At 39.9% G+C, this 25,617-nt stretch overlaps 1 protein-coding gene across 4 annotated transcripts; it reads left to right on the top strand.

Moving 5' to 3' along the window:
- The first annotated feature begins 1,239 nt into the window (after nucleotides 1-1,239).
- On the top strand, nucleotides 1,240-25,229 carry BPNT1 (3'(2'), 5'-bisphosphate nucleotidase 1). 4 transcript variants are annotated; one of them, XM_032872945.1, is made up of 10 exons: nucleotides 1,240-1,333; nucleotides 7,020-7,147; nucleotides 11,697-11,801; nucleotides 13,565-13,672; nucleotides 14,824-14,872; nucleotides 16,398-16,489; nucleotides 17,613-17,657; nucleotides 21,150-21,347; nucleotides 23,922-24,027; nucleotides 25,071-25,229. In XM_032872945.1, the coding sequence occupies exons 1-10, from the start codon at nucleotides 1,264-1,266 to the stop codon at nucleotides 25,217-25,219; spliced, it is 1,050 nt and encodes a 349-aa protein (XP_032728836.1). In that variant the 5' UTR covers nucleotides 1,240-1,263; the 3' UTR covers nucleotides 25,220-25,229. The 4 variants fall into 4 exon arrangements, with proteins under 4 accessions (XP_032728836.1, XP_032728837.1, XP_032728838.1 ...); XM_032872947.1 differs by lacking the exon at nucleotides 1,240-1,333 and adding an exon at nucleotides 1,383-1,430; XM_032872948.1 differs by lacking the exon at nucleotides 1,240-1,333 and adding an exon at nucleotides 4,631-4,655.
- Nucleotides 25,230-25,617: the final 388 nt, after the last annotated feature.

Below are 25,617 nucleotides of genomic sequence, written 5' to 3'. Positions count from 1 at the left end.
AATTAAAAGTATTCTGCAGCTGGAATGTGGCTGTCTAAACCAGAAAACTAAATGGTGCATTATGGCTCCACAGTATCAGGAGAGCTAAAACGAAATTCCGGTCCTAAGACACATGCTCTAAAGAAGGGCCTGGTAGAGAGTATCGTTTGCATTTTTCATTTCGTTTAAGCAAGGAGAGTGTGATCATGGGCTACTTATCTAACTTAAAAGCAAAGTAGTATCTTTATACTATATAGAGAGAGAATATATATAAAGGATAATACCTTTAACAATACAAAATGACTATTCTCTTCGATAGTTTTTCTTGCTCTGAATTCTACTCTAATAATATAGTGGGTTTTGTTTCCTAATCAATTGGAGAATTTCTGTCTTTGAATGGATGGTTTTAAGCAATTTACATTTATTGTTGTAACTGATATGTTTGCTATTAACTCTGCCATCTTATGTGATTTGTGATATTATAATCACCGTGCCCTTTTTAATATAGAAAAAAAAAAAAGCGTTGCCGTTCCCTCTGCTGTTTTCATCGCCTACCTCCGCACACAAACATAAACACAGGGAGGCACAAAAAGTGTGCTCCTTAAGTATATGGTGAAAGTCTAAGTGAATAAAGAGGCAATTTTTGCTTTTGCCTGTTTGTGTTTACTTTTGTTAGTGCAATAACAATCATAAGTAGATTTTCTTCTGTCCTGCAAAAAAGCAAAAAAAAAAAAAAAGCAAAAAAAAAAAAACAAAAAAAAACCAAACAACAACCAACCAACCCCCAGATCATGAACGTAACAAATCATTATCTGGTCAGGAAAATAGGGTCTCCCTGGACTTACTGGCAAGCATACAAAAAGGTCACAGGCCCTTTTAAGAATCTCGTAAGTGGTAAAACAAACAAACTAACAAAGAAAAAAGGAAAAAGGAAGCACTAGCGACCATTCTGCCTAAAGCTGTTCTGCTATTGGGAGCGGAGGCAGAGGTGGACCGTGGACCTGAAGCCAGTCCACCGACACCTGGAGTTTGGGCGTAGGCCGTCGCCGATCACCGCAGTGCGGTATTACTAAACCCCTGAACATTTTAAGTGTACAAAGTGGACCGGAAGACGCCAGAAACCAGAATGAATCTTAAAAGCGGGCACACCTCTCGCTGTGACAGTAGGCGACACACGCCCCGGAGAGTTCAGGGGAAAACACGGAGAAATGGAGTTTTCTGGCGGGTCGGGAGTCCCCGGCGGCCGTGGGAGTAGCTGTTCTGCGCCTGCGCCGAATTTCCCGCATGCTCAGTAGCTGCTGTAGGTTTGTCCTACATCCCCCAACGTACGACCTATTGACAGGAAGGCGGCCAGGTACTGGACTGAGGGACCTGTTGCTTTGTAGCTTTGTGTTGTTGCTGTTGTTACCATTTACGTGTTTTTCGTCTAGCTTTGTTCCAGGCTTGTCACTGTAAGTTTCTCCCTTGCGAGTCAGGACAAGGGCCTTGGTCCGATCTGATTCATTTATTGGTCCCCTAACTCCACCCCTTTGCACAGATAGAAGGAGATTACAGGGATTTATGTTTTAAAAAGAAAAAAGTTTGCACGAGTCAGGTTGCCTCTCCAGATATTCCAATTTCGGACCTAGATTCTTGAGTGTCAGCGACTTAATTATTGATCGGTGCGTTTATTTTCGTGCTCCAGGGTTTTTTCATGGCTGTTTGCTGTAGAATTAACGAGGCAGACCTAGACAGTGGGCTCGTTAGTGCACTCCAATTAGAGACTGCCTTTCGTCTGAAATTAAATTTCATTCAGATAGCACACCTTCTTCGTACTATCTGTCCTACATACTTGTAGGTTTGCTTGATTTATTCAGGTATCCCTGAAAATATAATTGCTAGTTCAAAAGATATGTACCTTTTACTTTCAGTTAACTTTTCAAAATCATCCTAAGAGGTTTTAACCACTGTGCATCCTTGCTCACAGTGCTCAGAAGGATGTTCCCTCACAGGCTAGCCAACACTGGGCGTTTTCATCTATGCCATTCTTACACATGAACAATCATCTTTTGCTGTTTTTTTTTTTTTTTTGTTTTTTTTTTTTATTTGTCAGAGACAGAGGGAGAGAGAGCGAGCGAGCACAGGCAGACAGAGAGGCAGGCAGAAGCAGAGGGAGAAGCAGGCTCCCTGCCGAGCAAGGAGCCTGATGTGGGACTCGATCCCAGGACGCTGGGATCATGACCTGAGCCGAAGGCAGCCGCTTAACCAACTGAGCCACCCAGGCGTCCCATCTTTTGCTGTTTTAATTTGCATTTCTTTCATAACTAATGAAGTTGAGCATTTCATGTAATTAAGGGCCATGTCTTTCTTTTAATAGGAATAGCCTATTTGTGTCCTTTGCTCGTTTTTCTACTAGATTATTAGTCTTTAACATATTAATGTAAAAGCCTTTTCCATAATCAAAATTAACTAGATGTCTAGTACATGATACAAATTTTTTTTCTCATTTTGTCAGTCATCTGCTTTGCTTGTGGTAATTTGATTACCTAGATATCTTAATTTTTATTCAGTCAAATTTGTCAATATATTCTATTATAGATTCTTAGTTTTTCTCATGTTTAAAAGTCCTTTACCAAATTTGCAAAATATTTCACACGGTTTTATTCTCATGCTTTTATGGTTTTATTCTTTACTTCTAAAATCATGCATTGATCTGGAATGTATGTTGATACAAAGAATACAAAAGAAAGTTCCAACATTTTTTTTTAAAAGATAGGTAAGTGTTCCCACCATTTTTGCACAGTTTGCCTTGTGATTTGAAATACCACCTTTAGTGTGTTTGGATCTACTTCTGGGATTTCATTCTGCCCGGGACTAAACTGTTTAATTCTTACTGTTTTGTATCATATTTTGGTAACTGGTAAGGAGAGTATCTTGGCTCACTGTTCTTTTTTCAGAATTTGCTCTGTTATGCTCATATTTTTATTTTTCCAGATGACCTTGAACCTTATCATCACTTGATCAGGTTTCAAAAGATGTTATCTTTGCATTTTTTAAAAGATTTTATTTATTTATTTGACAGAGAGAGATCACAAGTAGGCAGAGAGGCAGGCAGAGAGAGAGGAGGAAGCAGGCTCCCCACCGAGCAGAGAGCCCGACTTGGGGCTTCATCCCAGCACCCCGGGATCATGACCCGAGCCAAAGGCAGAGGCTCCAACCCACTGAGCCACCCAGGCACCCCTAATCTTTGCATTTTGATTGGGACCTCAGTCATTCATTTTTTTTAAAATATTTTATTTATTTATTTGACAGAGAGAGAGATCACTAGTAGGCAGAGAGGCAGGCAGAGAGAGGGGGGGAAGCAGGCTCCCCGCTGAGCAGAGAGCCGCATGCCAAGCTCTATCCTGGGACCCCAAGACCACAACCTGAGCCTAATGCAGTGGCTCAACCCAATGAGCCACCCAGGTGCCCCTCAGTCATTCATTTCTAAAATATTTTACTTATTCATTTGAGAGAGAGTCAGAGAAAGAGAGACAGAGAATGAGCAGGGTTAGGGGAGAGGAAGAGGGAGAAGCAGGCTCCCCGCTGAGCAGGGAGCCCAATGTGGGGCTCAGTCCCAGGATCCTGGGATCATGAACTGAGCCCAAGACAGACAGCTAACTGGCTGAGCCCCGCAGGCGCCCCTATCATTCAATTTTAGATCCTAATCCTCATGTGTTTACCACCTTTATATTCAATTCAAGATACCTTTCCCAGGCTATCAAAGAAAATGGATCATTTGATTCCTGTTTTTAATCCTTCAGAACTAGCCCTGTTGGCTACTGTAAAGATTTTTTAAAGGATGAGGTGTTAGGTTGATACCCTTAAGTAGCATACAACCTTTTTACATATGTATTTCAAGCCTCAAGCCCTGAATGTTATGAAAAAGAATCTGCAACATGATTGTGGGTTGTATTGGTTATCAGATTACATCCCCAGGGTCAAAATGATGTTGCAGAAGATATAGGAATTTTTTTTTTAAGACTTTATTTATTTATTTGACAGGGAGAGATCACAAGTAGGCAGAGAGGCAGGCAGAGGAGGAAGCAGACTCCCCGTGGAGCAGAGAGCCTGATGCGGGGCTTGATCCCAGGACCCTGAGATCATGACCTGAGCTGAAGGCAGAGGCTTTAACCCACTGAGCCACCCAGGCACCCCAATATAGGAATTTTTTTGCTCTGAACACTACTGTGATGTCTCCACAGGATAGCCAGTAATGAGGACAATTATCACAATAATGGTTAGCCAGTATGATTTAGTGCTGCCTTGTACCAGGGACCGTTACAAGTGCTTTACCTGCATTACTCATTTAATAATTAAATTCTATCCTATAGATACTATTATTAGCTCCATTTTAGAGATTGAGGCACAGAGAATTTAAGTGGCTTTCCCAAGACCGCACAGCTAACAAATGCCAGAGTCAGGATTTGAACACTGGTGGTTGACTCCAGTGCCTGTTTTTGAGTAAGCCATTGGAAAGCTGTGTTCACAAAGGGTGTGTTCACAAAGGGTGGGGCTTTAGGACGCAGAAGGCGTACAACTGGTGGAGAAGGAAGTACCGTGTATATAACCTGATCTGCTCTAAGGAAGTTCACAACTTGCCCGTAGCTTTCCAGCGGCAACGACAGCGTTTTGTGTTCTCCATCAGTATCAACAAGGTGATTCTCATTTGGGTTCTGGGAGGGGGCACAATTAAAAGGCTAACAGGAACCTCTTTTCCAGATGTGTTTTGATAATATGATTAGATTCATTTTCTTTATTAAGGTCCAAAAGTGTATTCTTTGTTTGAAAAATAGGTAAGAAAAATATTAGACCAGGGGATAATAATATTTCATTACTAATTATGTTTGGACTGAAGACGTATTTCAGAGAAATTGGTAGAATTATTTTATTTGCCAACTAAAAGTGATTTGCGGGATCTCTGTAAAAATCACTGTTCTGCTTTACATCAAACCTGTTACATTCTTATGCAACTCATGTTAGCTTTGAACGGTAGTTCATATAGTATGTACTTTATGAGGAATGTAGTAGAACAAGGCTAAACGGTTTTCTTTATAAGAAAACACTGTGGATGTGGCAAACATAAAAGGAAGTGGTTTAGTCATCTATGAAGCCTGACAAGGCTGGAATGACTGCTTACTTCGCTCAAATGTAAGTGATATCTGTGAAAAGGTACAACACTACCATACAGTGAGGGAAAATGATCTGCCTTTCACCAATGGCATTTTATATAACATGGGGACTGTATAAACATGCCAGCACATATTATAATATGCTCAGTAGTTAAGACATTTGGGTAGCACTTGATTAGTTGCCTGAAGACTCCCATTTCCAGTGCAGAATAAATCAGATATGTGGCTGGTCATGGATAATAAGGAAGTGGAGGTGAGGTCAACAAAGTGTCTGCCAAATTATTTCTCCCGTTTTCTATTTGAGTGTTAGTAATTTTCATAAGCCGTTTTTCCACCCAGCCTGCCAATAAAATGAATCTAGCCTGATTATGATGTAATAAGATAAAGAGAATTTAAATACATAGGAATTCACTTTATTTTCATATTAATTCTAGACAGCTCCTGGCCACAGAGGGATTCATTACCTTACATCAAATTCAATTCTGTTCTTCTGAAGGGTTTCAAACTCGTCCCTTGTTTATTGTCTTGATGTTCATAATCCTTGTGACTAGAATGTTAATGAGAGAAAAAAGATGTAAAGAGCTTAAAAGGCACATCAGGTCAAATGTGTAGTCAGAAATTGGCAGTAGAATAATGACTTGCTGAATTGAGGCTCATAGTGTCTCTTTTCTGTTCTGTATTGTGTTCCTTTGTTGCACTGAAATAATATTGACCTGATTCAGTTAGAGGGCCAAGAGCTTTTGTCATCATTTGGCTCCCTGTGAGCACTCTGAGAAAAAGTCCAAGAGGTTTGTTAGAGAGTGTTCTTGGGATCACTTATGGGAAGTGTGAAGAAGGTAGTGATGCCTTGGGGAGTGGGGAGTTGGGCCACAATGCAGTCTCAGCAAAGGCCTCAGTCAGCCAACGGAGCTGGGCATTCAGAAGCCAGGATGACCCAGTAGAGTTGGGGTGGCAGCGAGGTTGGAGTGTGGACTGGCCTTCAAACCCATCCCCTCTGTTGCAGGTGCAGTGACTTAGCACATAAATTCCCAAAGAAAGATGGCAGCTAAAAGCCATCTGTTTGTGGCACTCTCAGCAGCTGGGGAAATGTCCTTCAGCCTGGAGAGGGTCTGGGTGGTACATTCCAGCCTCAGAACAGTCACTAAAATTGCAGGGTTTGAATTTGTATTTTCAAAGAGGAGTATACACTTTGTCCTGAAGGCTGTTTTTCCCTTATCTTTCATAGGCCAGGGGCTATTCTGACACTCATTACTTTTCCAGATGATTAGTCTTCACCCCAATTAGGTGTGTTGCACGTTCTCTTTATTTGGCAACTGAGGACGGTAGTAAATAGCCAGTAGATTAAATTTCATTAATGTCTAATGGAATATTCATTGGTTTTTAAAAATTAACTGTAATCCCATGCAACCCCTCCTTTTTTTTTTACATTACCCCGTACATACACCCACATCCCTTATGCTCTTCGTACCTCTCTTGGCTCTTACCAGTTTTATGTTACAGATTTTAGGTTACATTATTTTACTCCCAATCCACCAAAATATTAGTTCATTTATGGCAGATGTTGTATCTTGTATTTTTAGCCCCTGACGCACTTTCCACAGCCTTTACACATACACACATACCCCTCAGACATAAAACTTTGTCACATGATCATGGGCCTGGGACAGTTTTCCCCATGCTTCAAAATGTCCCATCTGCAGAAAGAAAGAATACTATAAAATTTATTGAGAGAGCTAATGCTGACATAGTTTTTCCAAGTCTCTTAGCAAGTATTTATTAAAGGATCTGTACAGTGAGGTACTCAGTAAATATGCGTTGAATTGAATTCAAGTGACTGAAACCAGTAGTTGGCTTTGAAAGTAACGGTGTTTCTCTTAATTTCCCCCTTAGGACTGATCATGGCTTCCAGTCACACCGTGTTGATGCGGCTTGTAGCCTCAGCTTATTCAATCGCTCAAAAGGCAGGAACCATAGTCAGACGTGTTATTGCTGAAGGAGACCTGGGTATCGTGGAGAAGGTACTGAAAGTCTTGTCTCATTTCATACCAACTTTGTTTTTGTTCCTTCACATTTTAGTAAAGGATGTAATAATCTGGACAGACTTCAATAGTTGAAATAATGTCTCCTCTATGGAGATCACTAGATCCTTAGTTCATATGAGCTCTATTTCTGCTTTGAAAATGACTCCAGACTTCCTGCATCCCAAACTTTTATTTGTATGGTTAAGCCTTCTGACTGCTGTCTAGCCCCAGAGCACTGTAACCAAGCTTCATATCCTAAAGAAATCTCTTACAGGACACTTAGTCCTTAGTGAACTTGCCATGTTGGTAAAATCTGGCATAAAAATAAGTATTCCTTATGGTCAGAGCTTTACATTTTTTTCTTCATGGAAAAGAAACACGAGACAGGTTGTGGTTTTATTTTCCCCCAGTGTGATAATTAAAAACAGGTAAATTAAAAAAAAAACACTTAGGTAAATTATCAGAAAGATAGTTTATCAAGAGAGTTGATTCTTTTTGTTTTTGTTTTTTAGGTAAGCTCTATACCCAGCCTTGGGCTTGATCTCACAATGGTGAGATCAGGGGTCGCAGGCCTTATCAACTGAGCCAGCCAGGCACCCCTAGTGACGGTTCTTAAAAGAAAATCCTACCATGCATGTGTTCTCGTTTATTTTCTTAAAAAAATTTTAGACATTTTATTTATTTATTAGAGAAACACAGAGAGAGCACAAGCAGAGGTAGAGGCAGAGGGAGAGTAAGAAGCAGACTCCCCGCTGAGCTGGGGGCCTGACGTGGGACTCTATCCCAGGACCTGGAGACTGTGACCTGAGCTGAAGGCAGACATTTAACCGTCTGTTGACCCAGGTGCCCCTCTAGTTTAAAATGTAATTTCTTCAACAAGATTTAGTTATCATTTCACATTATAATTTTTTAAATGTAAGTTTCCATATATTCACTTTTTATCATAACTTTTAAAGAAGATGGTATTGTAGGGGCGCCTGGGTGGCTCAGTGGGTTAAGCCTCTGCCTTCAGCTCGGGTCATGATCCCAGGGTTCTGGGATCGAGCCCCGCATCGGGCTCTCTGCTCCGCAGGGAGCCTGCCTCCACCTCTCGCTCTCTGTCTGCCTCTCTGCCTACTTGTGATCTCTGTCTGTCAAATAAATAAATAAAATCTTTTTAAAAAAAAAAGAAGATGGTATTGTAATTTTGCCCAAATGAGAAAATTACAGGGTAGGATTAACCATTAACATTAAAATGACTTATAAATAGAGTTGTAGTTAAGTCACTCCTTTATGATAAATCAGACATCTATCTAAGGCTGTTAGCAGAAAAAAAATGAGGACCAAAAATATGAGTAAAAAACAATTTAGTAATAAACTCAGATGAGCTAATTATAGGACATTCAACATAAGTGCTTTTAAAAATTAAGAATGGGGTGCCTGGGTGGTTCAGTCAGTTAAGTGTCTGACTCTTTTTATTTATTTATTTATTTATTTGACAGAGAGAGAGAGAGAGAGAACACAAGCAGGTGGAGTAGCAGGCAGAGAGAGAGGGAGAAGCAGGCTCCCTGCTGAGCAAGGAGCCCAACATGGGGCTCAATCCCAGGACCCTGGGATCATGACCTGAGCTGAAGGCAGTCACTTAACCAGCTGAGCCACCCAAGCACCCTAAGTGTCTGACTCTTGATTTCAGCTTAGGTCATGATCTCAGGGTCATGAGATCAAGTCCTGCATCAGGCTCTGTGCTGGATGTGTAGCTTGCTTATGATTCTCTCCCTCTTTCTCCCCCTCTCCCCAATACCCGCAACTAGAAAAAAAAAATTAAGAATAAAAATCAAGACGTGTGCCTGGCTGACTCAGAAGATCACTTGACCCTTGATCTAAGGGTCATAAGTTCAAGCCCCACATTGGGTGTAGAGATTACATAAATAAAATAACTTAAAAAAAAAAGAATGAAAATCACAAGAAAAAGTTAGAGAAATCTCACTTCTAATTTTGATAGCTTTATGGGTTTAATAGTATAGGAAGTAGATATAAGATGTCTTCATTTAAAAAAAAATATTTCATTCTCCATTGTCAAAAAAGATTCAAGCCATTGATAAATATGGACATGACATGTCCCATCCCCCCATCTTGACCACTGTTAGGTATATTCATAAGTGGGTGATCAATTTTACCCAAACATTTCATTTTAATTCATAATTCACATCAACCAAGAAAAGATCATTGGTGACAGATCAGAGGACTCCGCTTCCAACTCTGTCCTTTTCTCTTTAACCATTAACTTAAATACAGTTTTTAAGAATCATTGAATGTATCTTCTCAAAAATGTTGTGGAACAGGAGCATATAGAGAGCATACTTAACAAATTTATCAATAAAATGAACCTGGGAAGGGTAGTTAGCATATTTGATCACAGAATAAGTATTCAAAAAGTTACAAACACTGAGAAAAGAGGGCCAAGTCCAACAGGATATTATATCAGGAATAATTAATAAGTTCCCAAGATATTCATGTTCAAGTGATAAAAAGTAAATCTGATTTACATTTGTTTAAAAAAGAGGTTTTTGGTTGACAGCATATATGCTCAGTAATAAGCCAATAATGTAATTCAGTGACTTCAGAAGGCTATTAATTTTATAGCCGTTTTAAAAGTTTTTTTTTCTATTATAAAAAATAGGAAATGCAGAAAAGTAGCAAAAAGTGAACAAAAATTATCCATCATACCACCACTACCAATACCGTCAATCATTTCAGATAGTTTCCTTAGTATCATTTATTTTTAAATTGATTTTATGCTGTGATTATATTAGATGTGCCACATTGTAGCCTATAGCTAAGGAGTAATGGAAAAACAGTAATAATCTCCTGGTCCTCTGTATTGGTAATAACCTCCTTATCATCTGTACCTGTCAGATATGTCTAGTACTACTCTCCCTGTCCTTTGTACTGGTAATAATCTCCTTCTGTATTGGTCACATACTTCTAGGTAATAGATTTAAAAAAAAAAAAAAAGTAATAGTTGCCCTGTCCTCTGTATGGTCAGGCACTTCTAGGTAATAGGTAAAAAAAAAAAAGGTAATAGTCGCATTGTCCTCTGTATAGTCAGACACTTTTAGGTAATAGGTGAGCAAAAAAGGTAACAGTCACCCTGTCCTCTGTATGGTCAGGCACTTCTAGATAATAGATGGTAAAAAAGGTAACAATCGCCCTGTCCTCTCTACTGGTCAGGCACTTTGTTGATACCTCATTTTTAAATTTGTCACACAAAAGATTCAGAACGATGAGGTCTGGCATTATGTCAGTAGAAAGAGCAGGAAATATTATCCTGGACAAGAAAAGAATTGGGATAGCTTTCCTCATATACTTAATGGCTGGCAATGTGTCTGCTTTCCTCTAGAGAGTAGTGTCCAGACTTGATTAATGCAGAAGTCATCTTCAAATTTAACAATTCTTTTAAGAAGTTTCCACAGATATTTCTAGAATACCTCTGGTGTGCCAGACACAATTCTTTAGGAAATAAAACAAAGATCTCTGTCTTTGTGGCCCTGTATTCCAGCAGACTAGTATTTTGCATGTAGGTAACAAGAAGACTTAAGCATGGCATACAAGTCTTTGATTTTCATGATCATTCCTTGTTTCATTAAAAAGTATTGTCGAATTTTTACTATTTAAAGTAATAATTTTGTAACTCCACCTAATCAGGCATGTATAAATTGCAACATGTCATAATTCTGTGAAAGCAGACTATAGAAGACGTTGTGGCTGTCATTTGCAAGATTTTCCATAGTCTTCTACTAGAATGACTATCTGATGGTGGGGATTGAGTAAGAATGCTGTGGGTGAGCTAAATATATCAAATGTAATTGCTGTTCATTTTCATAGTTTTTATATTTTGGAAACAGGAATTCTTTCTATCATCATGAGGACCTGTTGAATTATTAGGAAAGTAGATGCTTAGTAGATTAGAAGATTAGTGAGTAGAAGTTATAGAAAGATTCAAGTTGGGAATATCTTTCAAACAGCTAAAGATAGTTTTTAGCTTTGACTGCCGTGAAAAGTTATGAATCTCCTGTCTCTTCATCTTTTTAAACAGAAGATTGATCTAGAGATCTTTTTTTTTTTTTTTGAAGATTTTATTTATTTGACAGACAGAGATCACAAGTAGGCAGAGAGGCAGGCAGAGAGAGAGGGGGAACCAGGGTCCCCACTGAGCAGAGAGCCCGATGTGGGGCTCGATTCCAGGACCCTGGGACCATGACCTGAGCCAAAGGCAGAGGCTTAACCCACTGAGCCACCCAGGTGCCCCTGATCTAGAGTTCTAATGTAGGGAATTTATCAACTGGGGGAGAAAGTGTTCTTATAATCTAAAAGCTCCTTTCCAAACTTGAACCACTATAAATCCCGTGAGAAAAACCAAGCCGGGAAACTAGTTGACTCATTGGGTGTTAAGTTCCATGAATCTAAAAACAAGTGCAACTTAAATGACATAAACACTCATGCATTAGGAATCAGAGGACAACTTATTTCAGATTAGTTCTGCTAAAATTTACTTTCCTTGTTGCAGACCTGTGCAACAGACCTGCAGACCAAAGCTGACCGATTGGCACAAATGAGCATTTGCTCTTCGCTGGCACGGAAATTTCCCAAACTAACAATAATAGGGGAAGAGGTAAGACTTGTAAGGAATGAACTCTTTTTTTAATGACTGTTTACCATATGGATTTATAATTGCCACTTTTTAATGACTTCTGTACCACTGTCATTATTTCAAGCATTACATCTGGTGTTTTTTGTTTTTTTGTTTTTTAAAGATTTTATTTATTTATTTGACAGAGATCACAAGTAGGCAGAGAGGCAGGCAGAGAGAGAGAGAGGGAAGCAGGCTCCCTGCTGAGCAGGGAACCCGATGTGGGGCTCGAACCTAGGACCCTGGGATCATGACCCGAGCCGAAAGCAGAGGCTTTAACCCACTGAGCCACCCAGGAGCCCCCATCTGGTGTTTTAACACCAAAACAATTAGCCTGTTCCTTGGACTTGAAGGAAACATCCGATTATAAAATATTTTAGTCCATTTCTAGGCAGATGTCTCAATTCTTGACTGCAGAAGATAGGGTTCCTGTTGTAATATTTAGCATGCAAACTAAGAGATGGACAGAGTTCTAGACCTTTGGAATAAAAGGGATTTTGTTGTTTCTGATTTTTTTTTTAATTGCACACTTGTCCACTGACTGTAACACTGAAAGTGAAGGAATTCACATTTTATGTAATTGAGAGAGAAGTATCTCATGTCAGAACCACTTACTTACTTATTTATTTAGTTTGGTTTTTTTTTTTTTAATATTTTATTTATTTGACAGAGAGAGACACAGTGAGAGAGGGAACACAAGCATGCGGAGTGGGAGAGGGAGAAGCCGGCCTCCTGCCAGGCAGGGAGCCTGACACAGGGCGTCATTGGATCATGATCTGAGCTGAAGGCAGACACTTAACGGCTGAGCTACCCAGGCGCCCCTATTTATTTTTATTTTTAAGAATGTGTTTAATAAGGGCTTAGGATGATAAAGGGCAGGAATCTTATGCTTACAAATAGGTTTATAATGATTAATTCATGATGAATTATTAACTACTGAATCCTGTTGAGGGCAGGTTAGGCATTTGAAGCCATTTAAGTGTTCCCATGGAAACTAGAGTGAAGTCAGAACTCTTTTAATTTTTTTTTGTTTTTGATTTACATTCAATTAACATGTAATGCATTATTAATTTCAGAGGTGGAGTTCAGTGATTCATCAGTCTTATTAATAATCAGTGTTCATTTCATCACGTGCCAACATCCATTTACCCCATACCCCTCCAGCAACCCTCAGTTGGTTTCCTACAATTCAGAGTCTCTTCTGGTTTGTCTCCCTCTCTGATTTTGTCTTACTTTATTTTTCCCTCTGTTCCCCTATGATCCTGTTTTGTTTCTTAAATTCCACATATGAGTGAGAGCATATGATAGTTGTTTTTCTCTGATTGACTTATTTTGCTTAGTATAATACCTTCTAGTTCTGTCCACGTCGTTGCAAATGGCGAGATTTCATTATTTTTGATGGCTGAGTAGGATTCCGTTGTGTGTATAGACTACATCTTCATTCATCTGTCAGTGGACATTGCAGAGACACTTACTTAAATAAGCTTATAACACTTAGATTTTTTTTTAACTGTTCAGGATAATGAAGATGGGATTTTTTCGTAGTCAACTTTGATCAGCCATATGTGGTCATTTTTGCAGTTTTATTCAGTGTGCTTTATTTTTTGACTCAGTTAAGCTCTAGACATAAATGGGAAACAGGAAGGTCTGGTGAACTCTGATGCTGCATTTCTTCTGTCACTAAGACAATGGGTGCTCTGTGAATACCAAACAGTTTCAGTAACCATCCGCATTATCTGCTTTAGGATCTGCCTTTTGAAGAAGTGGGCCAAGAGCTCATTGAAGATGGTCAGTGGGAGGAGATACTGCAGCAGCCGTGCCCATCCCAGTACAGTGCTATTAAAGAAGAAGATGTATGATCCATATGACTTCTTAAGTCTTTGTTGACCCTCTGTTCGTGCTCTAGTAAATAAAATTCGCCTGTAAGGTTGAAAAGCTGGTAGACATAAAACAGGGCACCCCAGGAACTTGAAATCTTTAAGGGACAGCAAAGAAGTGTTAGGCGACCATAGGGAATGTGTGACCTGTTGGTTTAGGGCTTGGTTCCTCACCCCATCAGTTTCTTCTCTAAAACTGTTTCTAAAAATACTTCTAGGGAGAACATCTAATTTGTTAGTAGATTTGGTAGTAAAAACTTTTGTTGGTAATTGAGGCTGGAAGGAGGTGAACTAGGTTGCTGTTTTATGTTTGGAAGGCCATAAAACTCACCTCGCTTCCTTTATAAAGCCGTTTAAATTAAATCTTTGGCTTCAGATAATTATGCTAATTCTTTAGTTGTTGAGTTTTGATTTATTTAACGCACATTCATTGAATACCTACTGTGAGTAAGGTGCTTTGCTTTGAGGGAGGGAGGGCACAAGGACAGTGAGACGCGGTGTCTTCTGGGAGAAGGGGGCTTCATTCACAGATTCATGCCAAGCATTGTAATTCTGGTGGGTCATGGCTACATAGCCTAAGTCATACTGAAGTTCTAAGGAGAAGGGATTTCTTCTTCTGTCTACTCTCAGTTTATAAACTGTTCATTTTTCTTTGCTGGACATATGTGGTGTCCTTAAGTTAAAATTACACTGTCTTAATTTTTTTTTTTTTTAATCAGCCTTTGTATGTCAGAGTGAGTAGCAGCCACACACTGTTTAAAACACTTTTGGTGTGCTCGCTTCGGCAGCACATATACTAAAACATTTTTGGTGCCACATTAAAGCTTTCCCTGTACCGCCCCCCAGACCTCAGTGTGTTCATAGCATTTTGTTGAGTGTTCCGGTGACAGTAAATGGAAGAGTGGAGCATTTCCTATTCAAAATTCTTAGATGGGACTTTTCTCTAATTTAAATGGACTTTTTCCATGATTATGAAACAATAAGGTGTTTTACTACTGTAAAACTGATGACATTAGCTTAAGCAATTCAAAATATAACTTTAAAAATGAAGAAAGAGGTATTTTTAATCTACTTAGACCTATTTTTTAAATGTTGTATGCTTAATTTAGATATTTCCCTTTTTTCAGCTTGTGGTCTGGGTTGATCCTCTGGATGGTACCAAGGAATATACTGAAGGTTGGTATCTCTTCAATATTTGTTTTCGATAGCAGTGGGTCCAGTAAATGATATTTAGTTAAAAACAATTAATATTTCATCTGCTGCGTAACAACCCAGGATCATATTTTATGTTTATGCCCTAAAGCTGCATTTCTGCTCATCCTTGCTATTATTGTATATCAGCGATTGTCAAGACAGGGAAAGGGAAAATTCAGTCCCTTCAAATACCACCCTGTGATCTCTACCAGTGCCATGATTCTAATGTCCCCCAGGTGGGAATAACTAACACAAAGCTAGGTTTACCAGAGGGACTGTGCTGAACCCCCAGCTCTGTTGGGGCAGAAAACAAACAGCTGTGCTCTGCAGTCACCTCCCGCCCCTCCCTCCCCAGCCACCCCTTCCCCTACCACCAAATACCTCCCCTCCAACCACACCCCCTGCCCCCTCATACCCCCCCCAACCATGAGCTGTTTTCCCACTCATAGCTTCACCTTTAGAGATGAGTTTGGGAATGCGGTACAATATTTCTCCTTTCTGAAATTGTCTGAGATAAGAAAAATTAGAAAGCAGCACATTAAAATAAAATTGGCAGCGTTAAAGTAAAAAGACCAGGCTCAGAGCCAGAGTTTTAGGTTTTAGGAGCAGAGCGTATATAAGCTTAGAGTTTTATTTTTGAAACCAAGATCTATATAAGTTTTCTTATATTGGTTCTCAGCTTCATGACTTAAAAAAAAAAAAAAAAGATTTCTCATAATCATTAGAAAAAACTCTCTGTGTCCTTGGGTGAGACATACCTATACATCTGAGTCAGTCACACAGTATATGTGCACGTGTATGTATGTGTATGTGTGCACAGTGAAATGTCACTCTAAGGGAAGCTCTAGACAGCTTAGTGTGTGTGAGAACACCCAGGTAGATTGCTTAGATGTTGACACCCACCTCTGGAGATTGATTCACTGATACCAGAAAATCAGTATTAAAAATTATGCCAATTAAGGGGCCCCTGGCTGGCTCAGTCAGTAGAGCATGCAACTCTTGATCTCAGGGTTGTGAGTTTAAGCCCCATTATGGCTGTGGAGTCTACTTAAAAAAAAAATTATGCCAATTAGTTCTGATGCTTCTTGATAATCTGCGGACTCTACTTGGAGAACCCTTACCCTGGAGACTTGAAATGCAGGTCTAGACAGTAATCCTGGAGTAGAGAGTGAACCAGCAGGCAGGACTGGCATGGGTGGTGGCAGAGGGGGACAGGAATCTAACAGTAATGGCTGCAGAGTCATGGCTGGTTTATTCAGTTGATATACAAACTGTACTAATGAGACCGTGTCTACCGACTTGGTTAAGTGGCCAAAGAAATCGAAGCCTGCTTCTGTCTCTGGCCAGCTATCTCTTATAATTTGTGCATTTTGTCAGAAGTAGGATTGATCGTGGCTGAATCATCACAGATCTCTTACCTTTATTGCAAAAATAACTTGGAGCAATTGATGTGCTGATGATAAGTCAGAATATATAATTGAGCTTGATACTCATTTCTTCTTCACAGGTCTTCTCGACAACGTGACCGTCCTTATTGGAATTGCTTATGAAGGAAAAGCCATAGCAGGAGTTATTAACCAGCCATATTACAACTACCAGGTATTACTATAAATGATACAAAAATACTTTATTAGATACATAAGTAGAGTGTTCTGTGATTTCCTGATGTTATCTAAACCAGTGGCTTCTAGCTTTGTTTCCCGTACAATTACTGGGAAGGTCTACAAAATACAGCTTCCCAGATCATACGCCAGACCTGTTGAATCAGAGCCTCTCAGGGCATAGGTATTTCTCTCAGGAATGCATATGTATGTATCTGTGTGTAGGCAGACACACCGTATGTATTCATATATGTATGTATTTTATGGATGCCTCTTGATTCAAATGTAGAAGTTTGGGAATTACTAACATGGTTCTTGATTAGCTTGGTCATTGAGACACCTGATTTGCAGGTGGTTCTTGAAGCAATTGAAGAAATGAACCATTTCAACCAAGGAAAGATGCTAGCCATGTTGTTTGCCAGGTAATACTGCATAGCACCTAAACTGCAGTCAGCATTAGTAACAGAACTAGATACGCTCTTGCGCTCATTTGTCTTACTTTATCTCTCTAATCTGCTCTTTCTACTCCAAAGAAACTGTCTTTCTTACAAGCCAGAGACTAATGTAATTCCAAAGCAGAAATATACCATGAAATTGCATTAAATGTTAAAGGAAATTGTTGCAGTAAAATATTTGAGGTATTCACATTAGTGTGATCTTAATAGAACTTTGGAGAAGCAAAGTAACCAGAGTGGGGACTATTACTACTGAATTTCTGATTTGAGCTTAGAGCAGGATTAATCTCTGCTTCTAAGATAAATTTGTTTCTCATGTGTATGATTATAACTTTTTTATTTATAATCCTGTGCTGCTTAAATTTATTTAGCAAAAATAGTGGATTATTAGGAAAGTCTCCCATATTGAATTGCTTAAGTGTCTATGAATTCTTTTAATATGACTTTAACGTTTATACAGTGTTATAGAAAGACACAAGCTTGTGGTTTTTGTGTAGACTTTCAAGTAAGTTAACGCTATTACTTAAAAGAGGGCCATATAGTTCATAGATAATGTTGTAATGCATGGCACGTTTCATCAGAAGAAGATCACAGTTCTTAGAGAGGTTATCAATACTTTCTATCACTTCTTTCTGAGATTAGAAACATTGTATTCGTTTTCCACAGAACAATGAAAAGCAGAAGTTAAGGGAACACAAGAATGAAGCAAAGGTGAGAAAAATAGCTAGGGTTTTGACCCCACTAGTAGGTAGAAAAGAGGCAGGTGACTTGTGGTACCCCAGGTGGCCATTGTCCATCCCCTGTCCCAGTTCACTTCCTCCTGTTCTGCTTCTCCTGTTGCTGCCTTTCCCTTTACCACAGTTCCTCTGCACTCTCTTGTTCCTCTCGTCCACTATCCACTCCTGCTTATTCCTTAAAATTTGTTGCGAAAAGTGGAAAAGTTGCTTAGTTCTGTTGATAGTATTCAGGGCTGGACATTCCATTTTTAGTAACCATCAATTATAATAACAATAGCTAAAATTCATTATGAGTTTACTGTGTGCTGCCAGACTGAAGGGATTCACATGCATTATCTCATTTAATACACACCACAGTCCTTTAAGGAAACTTTGTTCCTGTTTTAAAGAAGAGGAAACTGGGGGCGCCTGGGTGGCCTCAGTGGTTAAAGCCTCTGCCTTTGGCTCGGGTCATGATCCCAGGGTCCTGGGATCGAGCCCCACATCGGGCTCTCTGCTCAGCGGGGAGCCTGCTTCCTCCACTCTCTCTGCCTGTCTCTCTGCCTACTTGTGATCTCTACTGTCAAATGAATAAATAAAATCTTAAAAAAAAAAAAGAAGAAGAGAAACTGAGGCAAGTAACTTGCCCCCAGACCTCCCAGTTGTCATTGACGATCTGTAGATTGAAACCCAGGTCCAGGGGTGCCTGGGTGGCTCTGTGGGTTAAGTGTGTGACTCTTGGTATCAGTTCAGGTCATGATCTCAGGGTCACGAGATCGAGCCCCAAGTCAGACTCCACAGTCAGTGCGGAGTCCACTTGGGATTCTCTCTCTCTCTCTCTCCCTCTGCCACTCTCCCCCGCACTTGCTTGCTTTCTCTTTCTCTAAATAAATGAATAAATAAAGTCTTAAAAAAAAAAAAAGGAAGAAGAAAGAAAGAAGGAAACCCAGGTCCAGACCCTTAGCAAATACTCTATAGTGCTTTCTTGAGATAAAGACTTCTAACAATGCAAACTTTAGTATTCTAACAGATGCTGAAGCTGGTAGGCACTTGAAAGAAACAGCTTAGTGCAAAGAGACCTAATCTGTCTTTATGTTGGAGATAGCTTCTTTTTTTTTTTTTAAGATTTTATTTATTTATTTGACAGAGATCACAAGTAGGCAGAGAAGCAGGCAGAGAGAGAGGGGGAAGCAGGCTCCCCGCTGAGCAGATAGCCCGACACGGGGCTCGATCCCAGGACCCTGAGATCATGACCTGAGCCAAAGGCAGAGGCTTTAACCCACTGAGCCACCCAGGCACCCCTGGAGGTAGCTTCTTAACCACTGTGAATCATAATTAACCATTATGAAGTAAGATGACAATGTTAGCCTTTACCACCTGCCAGAAAGTTGTGGTGGGGCTCTGAAGGAGAGAGACCGAGACGAGGAGCACAGTGGAAGGCTGGCTGGCAGCCTCTTGGGGTCACATTTACCTCCCCAGAGTGTCAGATCCCCTGGGCACATCCTCTTTGCCGCCATACTCACTTACAGAGGGAATATGACATCTTAGGGAACAGAATACCCATGTCCACTCTCCAGTATGCTTTCCTTTCTTTTTCAGAATAACTGAAGAGCTGAATTAATAAAAAGGCTCCTTGAAAGCATGACCTGTATCTCAGCAATTAAGCGAAAGCCCAGTGGGCACCAGAGCCCATCTTTACAGGTTCTAAGACTCCTGTAGTGTAGACTCGATGGCGAGCACAGGAAGCACGTGAACATATGCTGAGCTCCCAGTACTTGTTCTTTGGTTCCTTTGTTGCCCCATTTGCAGGGTGAGCTGTGAGCAGACAGCCTCCTGCTGGCTGCCTCTTCAAGGATTGCCTCACTTGTAAAGAGCTGCATGGCCCTGTGAGGTGCCCTTTCTTAAGGCGGTCCATTTCCAGTGACTGGTTATTGCCTGAGTATAAGTGCCTGGTATCTCCTTCCGATTTTTATAACCCTGAAGGGCCCTTCTAGCTTCAGAGCTCCCCACAGGGCTGGCTGAGACTGTTGTTGGATCTGCATGACAGCTTTGGGTCTCCCTCTGCCCGCTCGTGCTTCCTTCCCTCCCATCCACAGGGGTTAATCCCAGGGGTACTCCATGATAAAGACGCTGTCTGTCCCAGAATCTGCTTCCCAGGAAATCCAACCTGCAACATGGGTGTATTTCACTGTAACGGCAGCCAGGGTACTGTTAGTGGGCGACTAAGATGTGTTTGAAAGCATTTTATTTTTTTAAAGATTTTATTTATTTATTTATTTTTGCAAGAGAGAGAGAGTGAGCGAGCGAATGAGAGCACATGTGCGTGACCAGGAGGGAGGGGCTGTGGGAGAAGCAGACCCCCCACTGAGTAGGGAGCTTAATGTAGGACTCGATCCAGGACTCTAGGATCATGATCTGAGCCGTAGGCAGCTGCTTAACCCACTGAGCCACCTAGGTGCCCCTGTTTGGAAGGATTTTAATAAGGAAAATGGGGCAGTATAGTTTAGTGATGAAGACTACTGGCTTGGAATACAGATGAGCCTGAGTTTGGTTATGATCTTCCTGCAGTCCTTGGGCGGGTTACTTCAGGGATTCCAAATCTCATTTTTCTCATCTGAAGAACAAGGATGATAATCCCTACTTCATGGAGTTTTGGGGGATTAAATGAGATAATACATGTAAGGCATTTAGAATAGCACCTGCTATACTAAATAGTATTACTTAGTATTCAGTAAAATATCTGTATGTCTACAATATATGTTTACTGTATTAACATAATGGTGTTACGGTGACTCTGTGTTAATTATTTTATGCATCGGGTAACGTTTTTCTGCATGAAGTGTATAGTTATAACCGTGTGTTTGAAAATTCTTTGAGCTCTGCAAAGGAAATTCAGATGCTGAGATTGCATTGTCATTGCCCTTTTTACCAGCACAATTATCAGCACAGTTTTTAACCCTGACCCCATTGTCTGTGGCTGCCCCTCAGTATCAGCCTGTTCAGTTGCCCTGTCTCTATCGCAGCAAAATACATAACTGCCATTACCCATTCCCACAGTAACAAGATCCTTTTTCCTTGGATAATGAAAAGTGGTAATCAATACATCATGTTTCATTTCCTGGGGACTTGAGTACCTTTTGCAAACAGCCATTTCCAAATACAATAATGAGATCACTGGCTGACTCAGAGAGACATGGGAATCAGTATATGATGTTTCCTTTCCTGAGGACTTGAAGGAATAACTGTAAATTCCCTCCAGTAGCTCTCAAACCCAGTTTTTAACCAAAACAACAAGAGAAGGCTCCGTTGATTATCTCAGGAAAATCTCAGGGTGGTTGATGATGTTCTGGTTCTTTATTAGATTACGTTGTCATATTTTTATTTTTTAAAAAAATCAGGATGCAAACCTAAAGCGATAGTCTCTGTATGGCTGACATTTTTCTCCAGATGATTACAAACATTGCTGTTATTTCACTCGCTTGCATAGGCAGGACCCGACGCCATGTTGGGGAGGACAATCTGGGGAGTTTTAGGTTTAGGTGCCTTTGGGTTCCAGCTGAAAGAGGCGCCTGCCGGGAAACACATCATTACAACGACCCGCTCGCATAACAACAAGTTGGTGACTGACTGTGTCACCGCCATGAACCCTGATGACGTGCTGCGCGTGGGAGGAGCAGGAAATAAGGTACGAACACGTCTGCCATTCCACTGAAATGCAATTGAATTATGGAAAGAAATCCCGAGCATTTCCCGAAACGTGAAATAAGAGCTGGGAGAAGGAGTTAGAGGTTGTAATTGACCATTAAAAGCACATTTCAGCAACATTTGAATTTTTAAAAAATGTTATCATTCGAGTCTTTTTATCTGAGAGTTCTGTGCTAATGCAAGTCATTAGGAGGACATCTTGTGCCTCTTGCCTGCCCTCGTATTCTTGAGGACCCTCTTGGGTTACTTCCTAGACCTTTCTTCTGCGGACCCAAAGGATGGGCCTGCCACCCCTTCCTGGACGCTTCCCCCATTCTTTCACGTAGGCTTCCATCCTGCCGAAAAAGTTGTGAAACAGAACCCAGTTGGATCTGCGTCCCTAGCACTGATCTCTTCTCATCTGATTGCCCCCTGGATAGCACCATGATGACATACTTCAGATATCTCAAATTCAGCATGCTCAATTGGATCTCTTCCTTTTTCCTTCCTGCCCCTACACGCATTCCTCCTATTTCCTGTCTGCTTAATGGTACCACCATTTGCCTAATTGCTCCAGCCAGCCTCCTGAAAGTCACCCTAGACTCCTTCCTTCCTCATATCCCATCTGTATCTTCTTAATTCCTCCCTAACGTCTCCTTTGTCCATCTCAGCTGCCTTCACCTTAGTTAAAACCTATCATCATCTCTCACCCAGACTTTCCAGTAGTTTCCAACTGGTCTGTCTATTCAATCCTAGGCCTCACAGTACCATAAAGCAGTTAAAAATGCAAAACTTACTGTCTATCACTTCCTTGCCCCAAATTCTTGGATAACTCCCTGCACAACAGTTTAAAACCCAAGCCTGTGAGAATGGAATGTTAATTCCCTTATATTTTGGCCCTTGAACACACCCCAGGCTTATCTCATGCCATCCCCCAGCTCAGACCCTGGGGATACCAGACTGGCTGTAGTTCCCGATGCAGGTGCATCTCACACTTGTGTCCCTGGCATGGGGAAGGCAAATCGTAAATACTTACTGAACTGAGTGGAATTCATTTTTCTTCACCTACCCTTTGGAAGCAATAATCAACTATTTTTAGATTTTCCAAAAGCATTTACTGGTGAGAGGATGAAAATGTGAGTTTAAAAATAATAGTATTTGGGGGAAAAAAATTCTAAAACATTTCCAAGTAAAAATGTATTCACTAAATATAGTGGCAGGTGTAATTTCTCTTTGCCCTTACTTTTTTTTTTTTTTAAAGATTTTATTTATTTGATAGAGAGAGATCACAAGTAGGCAGAGAGGCAGGCAGAGAGAGAGAGAGAGGGAAGTAGGCTCCCTGCTGAGCAGAGAGCCCGATGTGGGGCTCGATCCCAGGACCCTGAGATCATGACCCGAGCCGAAGGCAGAGGCCTTAACCCACTGAGCCACCCAGACGCCCCTGCCCTTACTTTTATAACTGCAAAAATCCCATTATGTGTTTTATTCCCAAGGGGTACCATTCTCTTTAGGAACAAAGTCCCCACCCTGTACATCCCCCACCTTTTCTCCTATAAAAGGTGGGGCAATTATTAACTTTTTTGGGCATGTTACTAACTTGTTGGGCAGTTATTAACTTTTTCATGTCAAGGACTTCTTTAAGAGTCTAATGAAGGCTACAGCCCTTCTTCCCTTAAGAAAACAGACCCAAAATAGTTCTTGGCACATAATAAGACTTGACACATATTTGTTGAATGAAAGAAAACCGTTTTATATAGAGGTCTACAGCAAGGTTTAATCATTTGATGGTGTTCTTAAAGAGTACTAAGAAGAGTAATTGGTTACATTGCATTCATTGAGATTTTCCTCCTCCTCTCAGTCTGCTCTCTTCCTCTGAATATTTGAGGCCTGAGTTTTACAGTACTGATTATTTTATGGTACAACCCAAAAATAAGTAAATGACTCATGAAAGCCTGATAGCAGGTTACTCTTTAGAGTCCTGTCGATTCTATCAAATACCCTCAGTTTTGTTTGAGAATTAAAGGAGTTATTAAGATAACAATTTAAAAATTCATATTTTGGTAGAAGAAACAGTAATATGTAGTAGGACTCCAAAGACTTAAGAAACTACTTGTTAGTTTCTTTGTCAGCATTGCATATGTATTAGGACTTACTGCATTTTATACATGAGTGCACTACTCGCGCTTGATGTTCCTCTAGCCTTTAATCTACAGGATTAAAAATCTTTCAAGTTTTCTATAATATACAGTACATTGTTTCTACAGTAGGAAAAAAACCAACACAATAAAAAGAAAACTTTATTTATCTAAGTAGGACTATGAAGACTATTCTGATCTCTTCCTTGTAGCTTATTGAACCACTTCCTCCCCACCCCAGGTCACTGTAGGATTCTATATTTTGTTGTATTCTGTCTATTTCTGCATAATACTCATGTTCCTTTCAACCTGCTAATAGCTTTCACCTAAGTTGAGTCTGACAGAGGCATGGATGAAATACACTTGGTAGAAACAAGCATTTTCTCTTATTCTTTAATCATTTCATGGCCAGGGGATAATTATTATCTCCAACCCTACAGATCATTCAGCTGATTGAAGGCAAAGCCTCTGCGTATGTATTTGCGAGTCCTGGATGTAAGAAGTGGGATACTTGTGCTCCAGAAGTCATTTTACATGCTGTGGGAGGTCAGTCCCTTTTATTTTGGGGAATTACAGGTGTTACAGCTTTTTTATTATGCTACGACAGAATCTTTCAGTATATTTACCTACATTCTGAGGCTATAAAAGCTCAGAGGAATCCTAGAGATTAGCCAGCCCAACCCCTGCATTTCAGAAGTGAGGATGTCAATTTTTCAGCAAATTCATTTTCTTTAGTTATTGTTTATCTTTTGGTCTTCAATCTACATATAGTTGACTTAATTAAACCCTTATTGCTTTGTGGATTTAATGCTTCTAGGGTTTCTTTTTTCTTGAAAAGAAAAATGGTCATTACCATTGTCTTCACCTCACTTAGTTTCATTTAAGCCAATACTGGTAAATGTTTCAGTACTAGTGCCTAAGATCACAGAGTTAGAATTTTTTTTAAATCTGACAATATATTACAAATATATGCATAGTAAGAGGATTTTCAATTTCCATTAGACATAAGTTGACTTCTACTCTTAAACAAAACAGTTGATTTTTGTTCTATCCTTTCTCCTAATATATTATCCAATTTCATATCTCATCAGCATATTACATGACAAGGGAGTTAAATTCATCACAATTCCATCTCATTAGGATGCTAAATGAAACTATAATGTGACACAATTAAATTGGATGAACATACTTCATTTAAACCTTAATAAAGTGTTAATACTTGGTGGTAGAATGAAGAAAACACTTCTGAAAATGGGAATAGTAGCGATAGGGTAGAACCCGCAGAAAAAGTAATCATCTTAGGAAAAGAGAAATTAACTGATACCGAGAAACAGGAGTTAAAAATGCTAAATGAAATTAATTTTAACCAGGGAGAAAAATAATTTTTTATCTTTCAGTTAGTCAAAATTGTTCTATAGTTTTAAATTTAAGTGAATTAAAACTTAAGCCTTTATAGTCACTCATTATTTTTCCTATCTTATCCAGAATAAATTGATACTATCCCATAGGGAAGTAAGAGGCACTTAAAAATAACTAGAAACGTAACGATCCGGCCAGCCACTGATGTTGTATTGATGTTTCTTCTGTAGGCAAGTTAACCGATATCCATGGAAATGCCCTTCAGTATAACAAGGAGGTGAAATACATGAACTCCGCAGGCGTCCTCGCCACACTGCGCAATTACGACTACTATGCAAGTCGGGTTCCAGAGTCTGTGAAAAAAGCACTTGTTCCTTAAAGGAAAACCTCATTTACTTAACTAGGAGAAGGACACTTGATTCTCAGAATAATATACTTTAAAACGAATTGGATGAAATTACGAGAGTTCCCCTTTCACTTAATTCATTGTTGATCAGTGATTTATATTTACTTAGCAGTAAAAAAGGAAAGAATTTCTTGATTAATTATTGACCCAGGCCAATTGTGAGATCAGAAGGATTTATAAAGTAAGTGTGTTACGGTTCTTTTCCTCCTTGTGAAAGGAAGGGTTAGTTTCAACTCGCTATTCTGGTCGATTATTTAATCAACATTCCTGTTACTGTGAACAGTTTCTTTAGGGCACAGAATCACAAGTTGTTACCTGAATCTCATTCTTGTTTTTCACAATAATTTTAAGTTTTCCTTACTCCAGTTAAG

Source organism: Lontra canadensis, unplaced genomic scaffold, assembly GCF_010015895.1.
Source record: "Lontra canadensis isolate GAN:19392208 unplaced genomic scaffold, GSC_riverotter_1.0 scaffold46, whole genome shotgun sequence".
Classification (NCBI taxonomy): domain Eukaryota; kingdom Metazoa; phylum Chordata; class Mammalia; order Carnivora; family Mustelidae; genus Lontra; species Lontra canadensis.
The sequence above is the reverse complement of the archived record's forward strand: the minus strand, read 5'-3'. Positions and strand labels throughout refer to the sequence as shown.

Bases quoted from the DNA above. Each gene is read 5' to 3' on its own strand.
- BPNT1 (XM_032872945.1), top strand. From the start codon at position 1,264: ATGCTCAGTAGCTGCTGTAGGTTTGTCCTACATCCCCCAACGTACGAC. The intron at 13,673-14,823 runs GTATGATCCATA...CCCTTTTTTCAG, and splicing joins GTGCTATTAAAGAAGAAGAT to CTTGTGGTCTGGGTTGATCC. The intron at 16,490-17,612 runs GTATTACTATAA...CGTTTTCCACAG, and splicing joins AGCCATATTACAACTACCAG to AACAATGAAAAGCAGAAGTT.